The sequence below is a fragment of the Desmodus rotundus genome, chromosome 10 (assembly GCF_022682495.2).
Source record: "Desmodus rotundus isolate HL8 chromosome 10, HLdesRot8A.1, whole genome shotgun sequence".
NCBI classification, from domain to species: domain Eukaryota; kingdom Metazoa; phylum Chordata; class Mammalia; order Chiroptera; family Phyllostomidae; genus Desmodus; species Desmodus rotundus.
In genome coordinates, this window is record NC_071396.1 from 98,753,238 (window position 1) to 98,771,713 (window position 18,476).

General features: G+C 36.9%; 1 protein-coding gene across 2 annotated transcripts in view; it reads left to right on the forward strand.

Moving 5' to 3' along the window:
* Positions 1-18,476, forward strand: part of DCC (DCC netrin 1 receptor) — a 995,961-nt gene that overhangs the window by 726,693 nt on the left and 250,792 nt on the right. For both annotated transcript variants that reach the window (XM_024580416.3, XM_045188039.2), the window contains exons 10-12: positions 7,090-7,238; positions 8,835-8,973; positions 17,580-17,629. In XM_024580416.3, the coding sequence (XP_024436184.2) occupies positions 7,090-7,238; positions 8,835-8,973; positions 17,580-17,629 (338 nt within the window). The remainder of the gene's footprint in view (positions 1-7,089; positions 7,239-8,834; positions 8,974-17,579; positions 17,630-18,476) is intronic.

The window sequence follows — 18,476 nt, forward strand, 5'->3', positions numbered from 1 at the left end:
GAAGACAGTGGCATATCTTGATTCTTCTTAAGCTTTTTCTATGAAAATCTTATACTCACATTCTTATTTTGAAGGGATTATTTAAACTCCCGAGATATTTTTAGAACCATATGTTTGATAAATCATAATTTATGTTTCAGTCTGATTTATACAAATGTAAAATTACTTACAGTAAAGTTAGAAAGGTAGATGGGTAGATATACATTAGAGTAGAAACAGACCACAGAAAAGGAAGAAAAATGGGTAATAATTAATATATGCTAAGTGACTTCTTAATAATCAAAAACCCTAGCATTGTATAAAACCCAAAATATTTGGTGAATTTAACCAGATAAATTCAAATGTCCTTGAATTACCAATGATTTGGAAAATGAAATATTAAAATTATACATGCATGTTTTAGCTTTAAAAAAGTAAGATTTTATTAAAATTTGAAAATATCTCTCTAAAGTGAAATTGTTACTGTATTTTCTATTGCAAAGTGATTAACAATCACTACAAATGATTTAATAATAGTCAGCATGTTTTAAAACCAAAAGAAACCAGAGATATTATCTAACCCTTTGGGAGCTAACACTTAAAGAATCATAGACTCCAATGATGGAAACTATGGATACTCTGCCTCAAAAAATACAAATATTACATTCATGGAAATGGTTTCACAGTTTTAAGAGGCCCATGGACTCCTTGATGCTGATGACTGATTCCCATTGTAAGTAGAATAGGGACAAAAAAACCCCGCACTTTTTGACTCTTACTTTAATCAATTATAGATCATTAAACTGTTATATCCTCTCTCTCTCACACACATCTTGTTTCAATCTGATTATATGTGATAACTCATGCTTTATTAAAAATTCAGCTAACTTTTATATGCCATTTTGGGGATTAATATGCAATAAGATCTCATTATAAAGTACTCTGATATATTATAAATTTATATATAGTCAGAAATTACTGTTCCCCTTGAAAATAGTGACACGTAATACATCTCATTTACTTCAACATAACTATTTAATTTGTTCTTAGGTATAGGTGTTTTAATGAATTTCTACTGAAATGCAATATTGAAATTTAAAAAGGTGGTTGGTTAGGCTGACATTGATTGATGAGTTACTTGCATGGATTATGTATCTTTTCTGAAATCTTTCCATTCTTTGAAGAAATAGGTAACTTTGAATAGTGACGGAAAGAAATTAGATGCAGTTTGCTACAAAATTATTGTCCAATGGAAGGGATCAGTGGGGATTATTAAAGACATCTTGGCAATGATGAGTCGTTAAGCCCATTAAGTTTCTTGACTGACATACTAAAATGTAACAAAATGGAAGGCAGGAGCCGTTAACCGTATTGATTTCACATCTAATTTCCATTGTTGAACATTTTTGTGTCTCCTTTTTCTCTCTCTCTTTCTACTATGAATATAATAAATCAGATGTAAATCTATATAAGTTATTCTTCAATATATTTTATGGATATGGATCTGAATAAATACACAACTGTATGCATGTACATATACATATACAAACATACCTCCACCATTAACATAAAATGCAATATATTATCTACAGACCTATGTTAGAGCTGTAAATCAAAGGGAAAATATTAGGGCATGTATGAGTTTGAATTTATAGCATGTTGTGAAGAAGTATAAACATTTAATAGTTTATGTGACAAAGAGTGTTGGCATTAGCCAGGGATGTTGTGAGGAAGAATATTTCACATGCAGACAGTATTTTGGTCTGGATAAAATAAATAATTATATACGTGATAAATATATGATTTGATACTTCTTTGATGTCTTGATGTTTATATTTACTTGGGACAACATAGGCTTAGAGTATTTTCATTTTAATACCTGAGGATATTAAAGAAAGCCTACCAATCCAATCAGATCATGAAATTAATTCTATTTTATAATAAAACATTAAAGTAGGAAATACTTTAGCCCTAAAAGACAATCTTTTCACAGAAAAAGATCTTTGGATCCTTTATAATGGCAAAGAGAATGTTATCATGTGTCTGGAAATCAGTGGAAACCCATAGAGTTGTTTGTGAATACTTAAACTGAGTGTTCCTTTCTAATTCAGGTGTCTATATTGTCTGCTTGAAATTCTTCCAGAAACCCAGGCACACATTTTTTTCGTGATGGTGTCTAATGACCACTAGGAAGGGAAAATAATTCAGTGGGTGAAGAGATGATCAGAGTAGGCACTTCCAGTGTGAACTGAATCCAAATTACGTTTCGCACTGCCTGGTGTTCTGCCATCGGTGACTAAGCTGCACGTGCTCGTAAAAACATTGCACTGTAGGCAAAGTGCACACAGGCTCGCATGCGTACGACAAACACGGACAAGCATACTAACTTCAGTTCTCATCAGGTGTGCTGGGGAAACACGATTTACTGATCACTTTAGTGACAATGCTGAATTAATGACCTCAAGTGAGTTAGACTGCATACTGTATTTTAGGCTTGTGATTTACAGTAACATTTGCTAATTGTACATAAAGTCATTCATTTGACACACATTTATTAAACACTGTCTGTATACCTCCACAGGGATATGCACACAGGGATTGTGCATATCCCTGTGGAGAAAACAATTGCTCTTGTTATTTGGGAAAGTAAGTGAAGGGTTCTGATCATTGTCTGGACTAAGAGCCAGGACCCTAAGTAGCCATGGCTGGGCTTGGCAGGAGAGGAGTGTGGCCTAGTGTGTGTTCTTGTGGGGCTGCTGCCTTGAGCTGCAGATGTCCCTGTGGTCTGTTCTTCCCACAGGCATGATGGAAGTGGCTGTGAGAATGGCATGTCTGATTCCCATGTACTTGGCAAGTCACAGTTTGGTGGGCTGTGCACCCCCTGCTTCTACCACTCCAAGCAGCCCTCTCAACTTGTTCTTCCAGATGTTCAGGTCACCTGTTCTTCAAAAATTGAAAACAATCTGAATTGTTTTCCATTACCCCATTGTGCTCCTGTGGAACAAAGGAGCAGAAACTCCTCAAACAGTGCCCCCTCCTCTTTCCCATATACTCACTCCTCTCCTAGTCCTCCTGGGAACGTGTCTGCCCTGCGCCACCTTCACTGAATGTGTTACATGTCACAGCAGCCATGACGGCCTTGGAGTCTGGCCATTTTAAAACCTTCGTATTTGCTCCCAGAATGAACCATGTTAATAGGAAGGGGTGCTCTTTCATTTTAGCTGTGGGACGGTAAGAAGGAACACACTCACCTGCAGAGGTCGTGGTCAAAATACAGCGCAGGTCACATGTGTCACACACCCCTATGAAACACGTGTTATAACCAAACTGATGGCTTAAACGTTATGGCTTAACATTAGTCATGGGCAGATGCACAGCACCTGATATATGTAATGATATTTAAGGAAAGTTTGTATGTCTCAGATCAGCCGTGACCTCTGCGGGGTTAATACTTTACCCATCACTGGGCTGCACAGACATGCTCTCTGAAATTTCAAAATCCTGCACACTTCACGTGCAACATGTTCTGCAAGCAGTTCGTGCAATCTCAGTTCTCCTGCCACTTCCTTTGTCATCTACCTTCCTTAGAAGAATAGTAGACTTCAAATCAGATATGTTCCCTCATGAGCTGTTTGCATTGTCTTTGTGGATGTATAAGTAATTATAGAAGCATGCAAATTGATATTTTTATCATTGTTCTTTAAAATGTTGTACTTTGAAAATCCAGTTGAACTATATCAGTGGGCAAGTTTTTAATTTGCTTTGTCTATCCTCCCACCAAGGAGCAAAATGTCTCCATTATAATACACTTCTAATTGTATCACTGTAAGCTTTCACATAGGCAAGACTCCCTGTTGTTCAATATTGTCTACTGAAGGCCCCTTCATGGAATAGGGGGTTCTCCATAGAAAAATTATCCCTTCCTGGAAGAATACCAAGGTGGGAGTGCTCTGATAAAGTGTCTTTCTAAATGCAACTGTCTGGGAGATAGAAGTCTCCTGTGGAATGAAGAACATATAAGAGAAGAATAGGAAATGCAATTGGAACCCTGTAGAGCTGAATCAGAATAGGAGGCATCTTTATAGGGTCATGGGAAATGTGTCTATGTATCTGTGTATTTGAGTATATATATGCATGTATGCATTTGTATATGTATATGTGTATATATATATATATATATATATACACACACACACACACACACACACACACACACACACACATGTTCTTTGTTCACAGAAAGGGTCAAGAAGCAAAGACACCCAAGTAGCAATGAACACATCGAACACCCAGATCTTTGTCTTGAATACCATTCCCTCAGAAGAGAACCAGAAATCTTTGGAGAAATGTTTGATTCCAGCTCTGGGGCAGGATCAAGATGAACCTGGAATATATTATGCCAAAAAGAAAGGAATTACTCCAGTAAATTATGGGGCATGCACAAGACCAAAAGGACCAAATTAAAGAGGACCCCTCTGGCCAAATCTGGGACAATTCGAACATCCAAATAACTAAGGACAATAATAAATTGTAGACCATAAGAAAGTAGGAAACCATCTCCCCATGCCAATAATACTTACATTGATAGAAAAAGGCATGGGCTCTTGCTTATAATAGAATGCTGAGTGCCAAGTGGCTAATGCAGAAGTACTTGAATGAAAAATAATCACCTTTTGTAATCACCCTGGTAAAAATTGATTCCATCAAAAACCATTAACAGATGCTGACTCTAAGGAAAGTTGGTAAAGAGCATGATATTTACATGGTCCTAATGTAGTATCTCCCCACAGATTGCTTATTAGCTGTAAGTGGTGGGGCAGGGGGCCAGAGGTCAGGTGGGGATGCAGAGGGAACAGTTAATTCTACAGTGGAGAAATCTGACAGCACCTTGGCCAGGTACTCAACATTAACCTATGAGTGACTGAGAGAGGTCTCGTGCCCCCCTCTGGAGGTGATGCCCTGAGAAGGGCAGATGTCACTGACGTGTCATTTCCGACTGGAATGTATAACCTAAATTCAACATGTAGAAACAAAAACAAACCCTAAATGAGGAACATGCTATTAATAAAAACAAAACTATACTCTTCAAAATTATGAATGGCTTAAAAGAAATAATGGCTCTGGAACTGCTTCAGCTTAAAGCAGACTAAAGAGACAGGGCGACAAAATGTAAACCTGACCCTAGACTGGATCTTGATAAGGAAGGGAAATGTTACATAAATGACACTATTGGGTCAGTTGACACAATTGCAATGCAGATGAAGATTTGATAAAAATATTGTTTTAATATGAAATGCACTGAAGAAAATAACTGAGTTATTTATGTACCTATTAGTTCTTAGGAAATATGCACTAAATTGTATAGGACTAAAGAGCTATGGTGTGTATAACTTAATCTGAATTGAGAGAGATATAGATATATATTCTCTTTATCAAGAGATAATAGATATTATCTCAATGTATATTTACATAGTGCATTTATTACTATGTATAGATTATAGATTTACTGTAAATTTATATAGAGTGATAATGCTATATATATATAAATAAAGACTACATGTATACAGAGACAGATTATGATAAAATATATAGAACAAAGTGTTGACAATGAGTACCTCAGGATAAAGGGAACATGGGTGTTCTTTGTATTATTCTCTTTCTTTAATTTGTCTGTAGATTTTAAGTGATTTCCAAATAAGTTTTTAAGAAACTGTTAATAATCATTTGTTAAGGTGAAAAGAATGCAGTTCTCAACAATGGTTCTCAAGATTTGGCAACTGGTGGGAAAATATGTGAAAATGACATAAAATATGTGTTTCTGACATGACTATATTTATTTTTCCCCAAATGAATGTGTGAGCAGTAATGCCTTAAGGTTGCTGGGTATCATGGAACAAATTCTGAAAAATGATTCAGAGACATAGGTTCAATGCTAATCTAAGAAATGTATCTTCAGATATGCCAGCTAGGTTTTTATGTGCTATTTTGCTCTGAAAGTTCAAACTCACAGAATTGTAATACAGGCCTTTAATGTATAGCTGTCCAAAGCTGGGTGGTATCCAAGACTGAATTCACAAAATATTTAAGAAAATGTATACTCGCAATGCTGAGACTACTTATTTATTTTAGATGATAATAACATGACTATCCCATTTACCATTTACAAACCATATATTTCTATTTAGTTATATTTGCAAAAATAAAAAATTATGCATAAGTTCAACATTTGCAAATCTGGAATCTGAAGGAATCTCTTACCTACTTTTGTACCTAAGCCTGATCTTCTGCCAGCCGATGTATAATCTTTAATAACTTTGTTTGGTGTGAATACCATATGTTTTGCTGAAAATATATGATTTGACAGCAGGGTGCTACCACCGACCCTACTAGGGTGTTACATAAAACACGGTCTGTGCACCACGTACCTTTCTAAAATCTGAAAATTCCTGGATTTCAAAACACAGCTGGACACAAGTATCTTGGTTAAGTGATTGTAGACTTGTGCTATCCAATTACTTTAATGAGGATGTTACTCATCCTTGATTATGTTGAGTAATAGTTATGAGAGAAAATGGAATACTAGAAAGTAAAATTGAAAATTAAATCCCAAAATTAATTTCAAGGACCCAGGATCGGGCAAGACTTTAAAATGCTGACTCGAAGACAATAAATGTGGTAAATTATCCATAGCTGTGCTGCCTACTTGAATTATAAGTAGAATCCTAATGTACAAGTATTCTCATTGTATTTTCCCTTTCCCCTCTCCAGTCATTAGCGCTACACAGGCAAAGGCATACTGACATAGTGGGAAATTTTCCACACTTAGAATTTAGATTAAGAATCCTATCTTTTTCTGCTCTTTGACCAGTTTTGTCAACTGTAAAATGAAATAAGAAATTTAGATGAATATAAGTCCTCTTCTGAATTTTAAAATGAGAAATAACTCTAAAACTGCATTACTTGATGTTATATTTTATAGTTTTATATTCTTATTTCATGGTTTTTAAGATACTACATGCTGTTATAATTTCCTCAGACTGTAAGAGATGTAATTCTGATTGTCTTGAGAAAGAGAATCACCTTATACTAATCGATTTCTCTTGTACACAGTGCAAGTCCCAGGTCCAGTAGAAAACCTGCAAGCTGTATCTACCTCACCTACCTCAATTCTTATTACCTGGGAACCCCCTGCCTATGCAAATGGTCCAGTTCAAGGTTACAGATTGTTCTGCACTGAGGTGTCCACGGGGAAGGAACAGGTAGGCGAGGGAATGGGCCCCCCTGCTGCCACCTGTTGGATGGCTCTAGGGCTAGAGAAACAGGAGACATGGGAGCTCTTGATGTCTAGTCCAGTGTCCAGCACTTTATTGGATGGCTGATCAGTTTTAAAGTGCCTGTTACTGGAAATGCTAAGCAATTTAATTTAATTCTGGTGGTAAGAAAGGCACTTGGGTAATGAAATGAATCAATAGGATGGATGCGGATGTCTCATGTGAGTATGTAGGTGCCTGAGCCAATGTAACCACATTCGTATTAACCCATCTGATCCCAGAAAACATGTGTATTTTCAGTCCTTATCCTAAGGGAGGATTTATCCTGTAGTCAATGGCCTCACCCAAATTGCTATTTTCATTCTTATATATTTGATGGCATTTCTGTCTTCTTGCCACCATAGGACTGTCACATATCACTTTTCATTTTTTTCAGCCTACTCTCCCTCCTTCTTACATTTCATTTCTAATAGGCAGTTAGCACAGACTCCTGAAAATAAGCCAATTCGATTTTCAGGTAAAGAAGAGTGAATGAGTCTTTATGGAGACACAGGAAGCTCAGCAGTTCTCTTTTGTGACATACATATGACTATTGAGATGTGTCCTTCCATAGTCTCAAGTTCATGTGCAAAAAGATGTAGAGACAGGTGTGCACTTAAATGGGAAAGAAAGAGAGGTGACCTTGGGACAGCCGAGGCCTTAGGTTTGTGGTGAAGCTCACTGATCATAGTGTGGCATCTGCGCTTCCGCATAAACTGTGTGGCAGAGTGGGTTTTATTATTATTTTTTTAAATGTTTTGCAACAGTTCTATTCAGAAACAGTTCTAAGTCCCAAGTCATACTGTAAACTAAGAATGACTAAGAGTTCCTCTTATGTAATCATTCATTCCATTTTTTGCTTGTTACTTAGCTCTTACTTCCCTCTTTCTGTTCTACCCACTTTTCTACATATTTTAGCTCTTCAATAATGCAAATCACCAGTGCAAATAAATTCCAAAATGTTGTTCCCCAAGACAGATGTGAGGGAGAGGGTCGTTGCGGAGAGCTAAGTCATGGGCCTTCTGGAGTGAACTGGCTCTGATTTCTCTGTGACCTTCACCTCCAGCACCTCATTTCTGCCGCTGTGAAGCGCTGGAAACAGTTCCTAACGTAACTCACAGCATTTTGACAGATAAAAATCGTGGCAAGCTCTCTGTCAGTTTCAAGAAATGTGGGTATATTTCAGCTAGGGAAGAAAGAAATCTGTTGTTTCATGGTAAACGGTTCCATTTCAGGAGCAGGAGCTGGTCTCTGTTCCCGTGGGCTTACAATCAAACTGCTCGGTGTACTGGCTGGTGTTAGACAAATGGGAACTTAATGACTGTGAAAATAGCATGGTGCTGCTTTAACTAGGAGTCTGCAGAGAGGTTTGAGCTTTGCTGGGGGAAGTGTGTGTCCCAAGAAGGTTTTACAACAACTTGTTGTAAGGCTGAAGTGTAGTGTTGTGAGTGAGTCTAACACCCAATTTACTGACTGAACAGAATGGCTGCCGCCTCTGCTTTAATGTGCCTCCTGAATCACAGTCTTGGCATTTTATGTCTCCAGAATATAGAGGTTGATGGACTATCTTATAAGCTGGAAGGCCTGAAAAAATTCACGGAGTATACTCTTCGATTCCTAGCTTATAATCGCTACGGGCCGGGAGTGTCTACTGATGATGTGACGGTGGTTACCCTTTCTGATGGTGAGTTACAGATGCTAACGCTTGACTCATGTGTTTATTGTGATAATCAAATGATATTTTGTGTATGTCATAGATTTTGTCTTCAAGATTTCTTCACTAAAACTTTATGAAGCATATTTGCATAAAGTAGGAATTTGGCTAATTCACTCAAACTTTTACAGTCAAATTTATATTTTCATAAGTCAAAAGGTTTTCATAGGTAATTTCAAAGTGTGACTACTACCTAAGAGCTCAAAATAATTGTTTGTGGTTTTCTTTGTTTCTACTGATACAAACACATTTTTACATGTATTTAGACTGAATACACTGGCGTGTTTCTTTTATGCCTCATTCTTGAAAAAGGAAGATGGTTAAACATTTAAATAATGGACAATTCTCCTACATATACATCTTACTTTGAAAGTATATAATAAGGATTTAAGCCAAATAGTTCAGCATTGAAAGTATTACAACTGAATAGAAAAATGTATACATTTAACTGTCCCATACCTAACAAATGAAAGATGACACATACTTTCTTACATGTTGTTAAAGAGAGGAAGAAGTCTTAATGAAGAGGATGGATTTGACAAAGCAGTAGCAGAGGAAATCAGAAATCTAAGAAATGGATGATAATGACATGTTGGGAAATTTAATGAAAAGTCAAAATAAAGTACAGCAGAGTACATGATGTGGGGCCAGTGGGAACTCAGGCAGGTGTAAAAAAGCAAAGATGTGACCTCCATGAATATTAAAAAGGTGACAAACTATTTCTTTTCAGCACTGGTTCCTGTGTTGGTGTGTGTAATTCTATACATTATTAATCTTTGAATTTCAAAAAGAAATGACTTTAGCTTTTGATTCTTTGACCAAGCCACCATTCTTTGTTCTGGGAAAGTATCCGGGCAGATATTTCACACAATATTAATGGAATGAGGAAGGGCATCCATGCTATTAAGGGAAGTGCAAAGAAGACACATGAGTAACACACATTTGCAATTTCAACTTTAAAAAATGTTTTATGTGTGATAACTCCTCAGTGTCAAATTTAGTGTAATTCTTATGTCCATCCAACGGATTCTTTTATTGAAGACAGAACAGAATATTTATCGGCTGAATAAATTACTTCACAACTTATAATTATAAAAATAAAAGGAAAACAAATGAAAATGAATATTTTACATAATTTATGTAGATTTAATTCACAGTCTGAACTGTAATACTGTGTCCTTATTCTCCACTTAGATTTTAAATGTCATAAGTGAGAAAGATAGATTATTACCCATTAGTCCAAGAATTATCATCTAGGAATGTAGCAACATTTAAGAGTTAGAAAATGCCTGTCACTATATTAAAGGATTTCATGATCCTTACCCAACAAGCACCGTTGTGTGAGGGACCCCAACTTTTTTCTATCAGAGACACTTGATAGGGGAAGTCAAGAACTTCATAGCCCTCTTGAAATGGGCTGCCTCATCACGGCTGCATTCATCTTTACAATCAACTCATCTCTTTCAATTTCCAACAAAACCCGGCACTCTTGTCTTCAGTTCCTTTATCATCCCATCCCTTATCCACTTCAGTCCGGTGCCTTCTCCTCTCTACTGCCGCTGTCCATGCTGAGGTAACATATCATATAAATATGTATTTAATCACATGTTATAGTCGCCCACTTCCCAGTCCCAGTCAAGCGCTTTCTCCTCGACTTTCTGGTTGTTATAACAAGGAGATGTGAAAGTTCAATGGGATAATCCATGTAAGCACCTAAAACAGGAACACGACATATATATATTTAATAACTGTAAGCTATGCCAGTGTGTGTGTCCTTTTTTTCTCATTGTACTACATGCTCCTCATATGAGGGGTGATGCTATAGGCACATCTATATTCCCTTTACCTCACTGAATAGTTACTGAATGAACCATACGATTCAGCCAAACAGGTGCAAATGTCTCTGTGTACAAGCATATCTTTAGGGTTTCCCACTTGTGTGGCTCACTTAACATATGTGTATATCTACATGCATGTGTTTTATAAAGATAATCATATCTTTTATCAGAACAGAGGAATCCTTACCATAAAAAATTTGTACTGGGGACATAGGAAAATCAAATAAAAATAAAAATCAGCCCTGGCTGGTGTAGCTCAGTGGATTGAGTGCGGGCTTGTGAACCAAAGGGTTACCAGTTCGATTCCCAGTCAGGGCACATGCCTGGATTGCTGGCCAAGTCCCCAGCAGGGAGAAACATGAGAGGCAACCACACACTGATGTTTCTCTCCCTCTCTTTCTCCTTTCCTTCCTCTCTCTCTAAGTAGATAAAGTCTTTTTTTTAAAAAAAGGAAATACTATTTTCCAAATTAATTATCCCAATGTATCCCGTTATCTAAGATGCTTATAAACACTTTTATCCTGATGAGATGTCATCTGTAATTTAGTTCTCCTTTATTTATTTGTCTGGGAAGAAACTTTGGGGTTTTGTTGTTGTTGTTGTTCAAATTCCTCTACATAGGGTATCATTGGTTTACAGCGGTCCACTTGTTCAAACCATTTGGGACTGTAGAGCATCAGCCTAGGCAGCCTCACATCTAATGTGGAATGGAACTAGTTTTGCCAGTTTGTTCCAAATCACTGTCTGTTGTGAGTTGACATGGTTAGGTCATTAACATATTTGATGAATTAACACTTATTAGTGCCTGTGCCAGCTTTCCCTATGTCCAAAAACAGTTACCAAATTTCATAGGCAAACGACGCATAGGAATATGCTTCTTACTGTTATCACTGATATTTATTGAGTACTTATTAGTGGAAACCCCTGCTCTATGCACTTTCGTTTTTAACCTTTTATTCTCACAATACTATATTTTATCCAACTTTATATAGATGACAAAACTAAGATAGAGATCACAAAAACTAGTAACCAACAGACTCAGGTCAATAAACTAGTAAGTAAAGAGGCAGGATTCAATATGGAAATATATTGAAGTAGTTTCTCTTACTCTATAATAAATGTCTCATATTAGTTTGTTCATAAATAAAGCTTGTAAATGCATATGAATTACTATAATTTATAAATTATGAGTATAGGACAGCACACACTTGCTAAGTGGAGGAATCCAAGTGACTGTGTATGGAAATTCATTTACAAATGTGGGAATCTGATCTACTCTACGGAATGACTCATCACCATGGGTTTCAAACTAGCATGTTCCACCTCATAGAGAGGAATTTCCAGACCAAACACTTCTGATCGGATTTAATGAACCTGTTGTAAATGATAAATTGCTTAACATTTTGGAGAGAAAACAATGAACCAAATCATTTCCTTCTGCCTCATGAGACAAGGAAACAGTGTCAAATAAGAGAAATAAAGAAAAGCCCAAATAAATGGCTTCACTTACTTCTCCCAAACATTTAATCCTATGTGTTGTTATCTGTTTATCTGTAAATTCTGTGGGAATTGATAGTGAGAAGGAGGGAGTAGCAGTTGATAACAAAAATTACTCTAGAAAAAATTCTTTACTTTCTTTCCTACGTACAAGAGTAGCCAATGTTGTATCAATGGAACAGAAGAGAGATTTATACTGCCAAAAGTGGACAAAATACGTCAACACCATTTTTAAAAGCCCGCCTTTGGGACGTTGTGGCTTTCAATTCCCAATACATAAATAATCTTGATACTTACCAAATTGCGGTAGTTACAAAAATAAGTCCATATGTGTATTCTTTTTTTATATATATTCTTGGCTTTCAAGAAATGTCATTTATAAACTTACATTAAAATGACATTTGAGGGTTACATAGCTACTAGCATAGGACCTAGAACAAAATATATGGTAAATTAAACTTCTCCCTCCTCCAAAATTCAATCACCTATCATTCATCAAGCTAGTGTTACTGAAATTATATTTTGATACTACTTAATTGTGCAAAAGTGGGTGTAATGTGATTAGTAAAGTATATGCCATGTCAATATTACAATACCATGAAAATATAAACTGGAAAGATTTTCTCTTGTTTAAGAAGTGATCAGTTATCACTGAATACTCAGACATTACATTCAAACTTTCAATGAATACTATTTTTCAGAAATCTGTAAGAATATATGATGTAGTGGATAGCATTAGTTTTCAGTTGGTACTTATTGTATGTTCAGCTCTTTACAGAATGATTTAAATTCTTCCTCCTTGTAAATGATCACGCGCATCATTGTTATTTCCAGGTGTCTAACCTTTCTTCTTTTTAGGAGAGCGGTTGCAGAGATCATCTTGTTAAGGCTTCTGCACTCTTCCCTTTCCTGGATGCTGGGCCTGGGGTGTCTAGGGGTCAGTGAAGGTAGTTTAGGGAGGTCCCGCTTCACTAGCACAGCATTTGTAGAACTGAGATGTGGAAGAGCCCCTCTGATTATTTTAACTTTCAAGAAAATTAGTATCTTAATATTTTAATAACATAAATGTTATATAAGATATAAATAATAAAAACTTAAAGATGTCTTTTGGGGGAAACTGATTTAGGTTAATAAAAATGTATTTTGAGAACTCCACAAGAAAAGGATATCCAAATGGCACTGAACATGTGACAAGATGCTCAATATTACTAGTCCTCAGGGAAACAAAGATAAAAACAAATTTCACTTATACATGGCATATAAAAGTGAAAGCCACAAATGAACAAACAAGAGAAGCAAAACTCATAGACACAGACTACCGTATAGTGGTCACCAGAGGCTTCCCTAGTGAAGGGAAGTAAAGGGCAAAGTCAAATTTATGGTGATGGAAGGTTTGACTTTGGGTGGTAGACACACGATGTGATATACAGATGATGTGTCATAGGCTTGTACACTTAAACCCTACATGATCTTATAAACCAATGTCACCCCAATAAATTTAATTTAATTTTTTTAATCCACTGTATACCTACCACATGACTCAAATGTAAAAAATTGAAAACACCCAATGTTGGTGAAGATATGGAGCACCCAGGACTTTATTACCTTCTTAGTAGGAGTGTGATTTGGCACAACAACTTCGGTAAACTTTATTCCTATTAAAACTTAGTGTATGTGTCAACCCTATAGGGTTTCCACTGGTACCAGTATTTCTGCTTCTAAGTATAAAGTGAAGGAAATGAGCAAAACTGTCCACCAAAAGACATATGCAAGAATATTCAAGCAGATTTATTCGTATCTTTGTATTTGAAAATACAAAGGGGGACCCCAAGAAAGTTTATTTATAAAAATGTATTTATTCTTATACATTTAAACTTCAGTCACCTTCAAAGTCTCCATGTGATGCAATACACCTACCCCGACATTTTCTCCACTGCTCAGAAGAGTTTTTGAACTCGTCAATTTTAATGCTTTTCAGTGCTTCTGCTGTCTTTTGTTTCACTTCCACATCAGCAAAACGTTTCCCTTTGAGGACTTTTTTTTAATCTAGGGAAACAGAAAAAAGTCATTCAGGGAGATTAGCAGGTGAATAGGGAGGGTGGGGCACCAGGATCATGCCGTTTTTGGTTGAAAACTACTGAGCACCCAGCACAGTGTGGGCAGGTACACTCGTAAATCACCCATCATGAAATGGGCCAACGTGTTGAAAGAGTCTTCAAAAAAAATTCACTGGAGCCGAACACAGCCTCTCACAACACCAGCTGGTACATTAATACAGATGGTTTCCTAGAATAATCACTTAGCTGAGAAACCTGTACTTCAAGGGGCCCAACCTCCAAACTTTTTGGGTCCCCTCTCATCACCCAAATATCATTCATCAGTACAGTGGATAAAAATAACACAGAATAGCCATATACTATATTGTAATACTAGGGAGCAATAAAAAAAAACAGAATAAGAAAACTATTGCTATATGTAACAACATGAATAAATCTTAAGAACTGATAATGATCAAAAGAAGCCAGCCTGAAAAAAAAATATGACTTCATTTTTAGCAAGCTCAAAGACAAGCTAAACTATTGATGGCATTGTAAGTCAGAACAGTGGAATTGACTGGGAAGGGATGCACGTGAGCTTTCCAGGGGACTATGCAAGTTCTGTATCCTAGTATCGGTGGTGTTTAAATGGGGACACACCCCCACACATACAATTATGGAGTCATACATTCAAGATTTGTGCATTTTACTATATGTCTGTTATACCTTAATCCAAAAAAAAAATGTAAGGAGAAACCTCGTTAGGGCAAAAACCATGAATATGAATAAGATTGTATTATATCTTACAACTTGTCTATTTATTCAACAACTACATGCCGGACTCTCATTGATAGTGGGGATATAGTAGCAAAAGGGACACAAATCGTGGTCCCTGTGGGGGTTTATAGTCTGTGTTGGATAAGAAGACCATAATATGAACTAAAAGAAATGAAATACTAAAGTCTACATCCTAAATTATGAAATGTTTTTGAAAGAATGCTTGTGGATGCAATTCATGAAAAGTAAGGCTCCAATGAGCGATTTATCACGAGCTGCATCAGCTGTAGCCTTTATGAAGCACTGAGACACATTCCAAATGAAAACAAAACAAGTGATTACAATTCCCACCCTGCCCAGAGAGGCCCAGGAGCTAATATATAAGTGAGTACTCATTTGTTCATTTAATCATTGAGTCTGTAAATATTAACTCAGTGTCAGATAAGAGGATATGAAGATTAATAATACATGTATCATGCCATTCTGGTAATTACTCTTCAGTAGGTGAAATCAGAGTAGGGTATACCTAAATTCTGGTTAAAATATAAGTACCCTAGAAAATCATAGATATCGTCCAAGTATCGTCCCTTTTGTTTAAGCACAAAAAGAGGGAACGTGCCATAAAATTCTTAGAAATGCTAAGGGCATTTCTTCATTAAATTCACCAATTCAGCATGAACAAAGATAGATATTACTCATGTTATAGATTATGTATTAAACATTTGTTTAATACTATTTTTATTCCTATTGTGGGGCAGAAAGCCTTCATTGTTTTTTATGATTTATCCAAGACATTTGGATAATGCCTAACAGAACGGCTGTTCAGTGAATGGTGTCTTTCAGCTGCTCACATGATAAAATATTCACTTTCTGATATAGTAAATATTCATCATAAATATTATAAAGAAAACTGTATATGTTCTTCCTTCTTTCATGAGGAGTGGGACAATCAAAATGCAGGCAAGAGAAACAAAATTCCTAGAAAATCCACAAAGAAAAATAAACTGTTCCTTTGTGAATAGAATTGACTCACTGAATGCCATTCAGTGACCTGCATGTGTGGCACATGGGACTAATTACATACAGCAAAAAAAAATTGGTTGTGTTTCTTCTTTTCCCCTTTTAAGAGAGAATAAAGATTGCATTAAAAGGATTAAGCAACACAAGTGACCATTAGAATGACACGTTTCATCCTAAAACCATGCAGACCCTGAAAGGCACAATATCCTAAGCCTTTAAAACCACTCTAGGGCTTGGTGATGATGAACTCCTTCAACTTGACCTTATCTGAGAAGCACTTTATCTGCCCTTCTATTCCAAATGAAGGCTTTGCTGCATAGGGTAATCTCGGATGTAGGTCCTTGCCTTTCATGAGTTGGAATACTTCTTTCCAGCCCTTTCTTGCCTGTAAGGTCTCTTTGGAGAAATCAGCTGACAGTCTTATGGGAACTCCTTTGTAGGTAATTGTCTCCTTTTCTCTTGCTGCTTATAAGATTCTCTCCTTATCTTTAATCTTGGATAATGTAATTATGATGTGCCTTGGTGTGTGCTTCCTTGGGTCCAACTTTGGGACTCTCTGAGCTTCCTGGACTTCCTGGAAGTCTATTTCCTTTGCCAGATTGGGGAAGTTCTCCTTCATTATTTGTTCAAATAAAATTTCAATTTCTGAAATGCTAAAGGGATTTATCTAAGAAAAAGAAGATAAAAAATATGAACAGTAAAATGACAGCATACTCACAGTTATTAACAACCACACCTAAAACAAAAACAAAAGCAAACTAAGCAAACAACTAGAACAGGAACAGAATCACAGAAATGGAGATCACATGGAGGGTTATCAACAGGGGAGTGGGAGGGGGAGAGAGGGGAAAAAGGTGTAGAGAATAATTAACATAAATGGTAGGTAGAAAATAGACAGGGGGAGGGTAAGAATAGTATAGGAAATATAGAAGCCAAAGAACTTTTATGTATGACCCATGGACATGAAGTAAAGGGGGGGAATGTGGGCGGGAGGGGGTGTACAGGGAGGAGGGCAGTGAAAGGGGGGAAACGGGACAAGTGTAATAGCATAATCAATAAAATACATATTTTTTAAAAAAGCACTCTAGGAAACCTCCTGTGTTCTTTGATTGGTTTTGCTGGGAAGATTATCACCAGAAAGCTGTAATTAAATGTCAGTATTTGGTGTCGTGGCAGGTGCTCTTTTGCCTGATAGTTTTGGAAGCTCCCTAAATGGATAACTGGCCCACCAAGTGAGTAAAAATAAACAAAAGCAGTTATATTTCATCCTTCAGGAAAATTTGAAAGTGCCACTTGGATCACCTACCTATTGATCATCATGAACTGTGAGAAAGACGCATTCCAGAGTATTGGAGTTTCTCTCTGGTGACGCCGGAGTAACTACCTCCCCCTGTTTTATTTCTTTTAGTGCCCAGTGCCCCGCCTCAGAACGTCTCGCTGGAAGTGGTCAATTCAAGGGTAAGTTGTTGACGTACTCACTGTTTTGTTACCTGTACACGTATAACTTAGGCTCACCCACCCCCACTGTGCAGGGTGAATGGTGTCTCCCACCGTGAAGAAATGTCCCAGAACTGCGAAGTGGATGGCATTTGTTTCTCATCTTCGTCTACCACCCTTGGATTAATCATAGGAAGTATTTGTTTAATTTTATAGTTGATTTTATAAATGCTACAATGATTAAAGGCTATTCCACCCGGAAAATAAGATGTCTATTCACTGGTACCTCCCACTATAGGACATAACATGCTAGATGGAACAATTGACTATAGGAATGAATAAAACAATTGAAAGAGAGGGATAAAGAAAGACTTTGCTGACATATTAATTAGAATTGAATGTTTCACCGCCATCCCTATTCTTCCCTTATGAATAGAGGCAATGAAGGCCATGCTTGCGGTCCAATGAGGTTGTATTTATGAAGTAATGTCACCTAATGGTTAATGTTTCCTGGCCTAGAAAGTTTCTATAATTTTCACAAGGGCTTAAATTAGGCTAGTTGTACCTGAAGAAAGGAACCTAATGCCAGAGATCAGTTTTCTAGAAACATCCTATTTCAAGTGTGTCTCAGAGTTGGAAATCAGCCCAAACCCTGTAGCAGGGAGAGCAGGTGAGGACTGGCGGGCATGACTGTAGGACATGTCATGTGTACTTGTGGAATCGCGCCACTATCCCTGGGCCTGAGCAGGGGATTGGCCTAACTGGTGTGTGAGCTCTGGAGAGAGCATGGCTGTGTCTCTTAAAAGTCCACTCCAACTAAGGGTGGGTGCCTTTTTCTGAAACGTGAATAAGGCATTACTGAGTGACT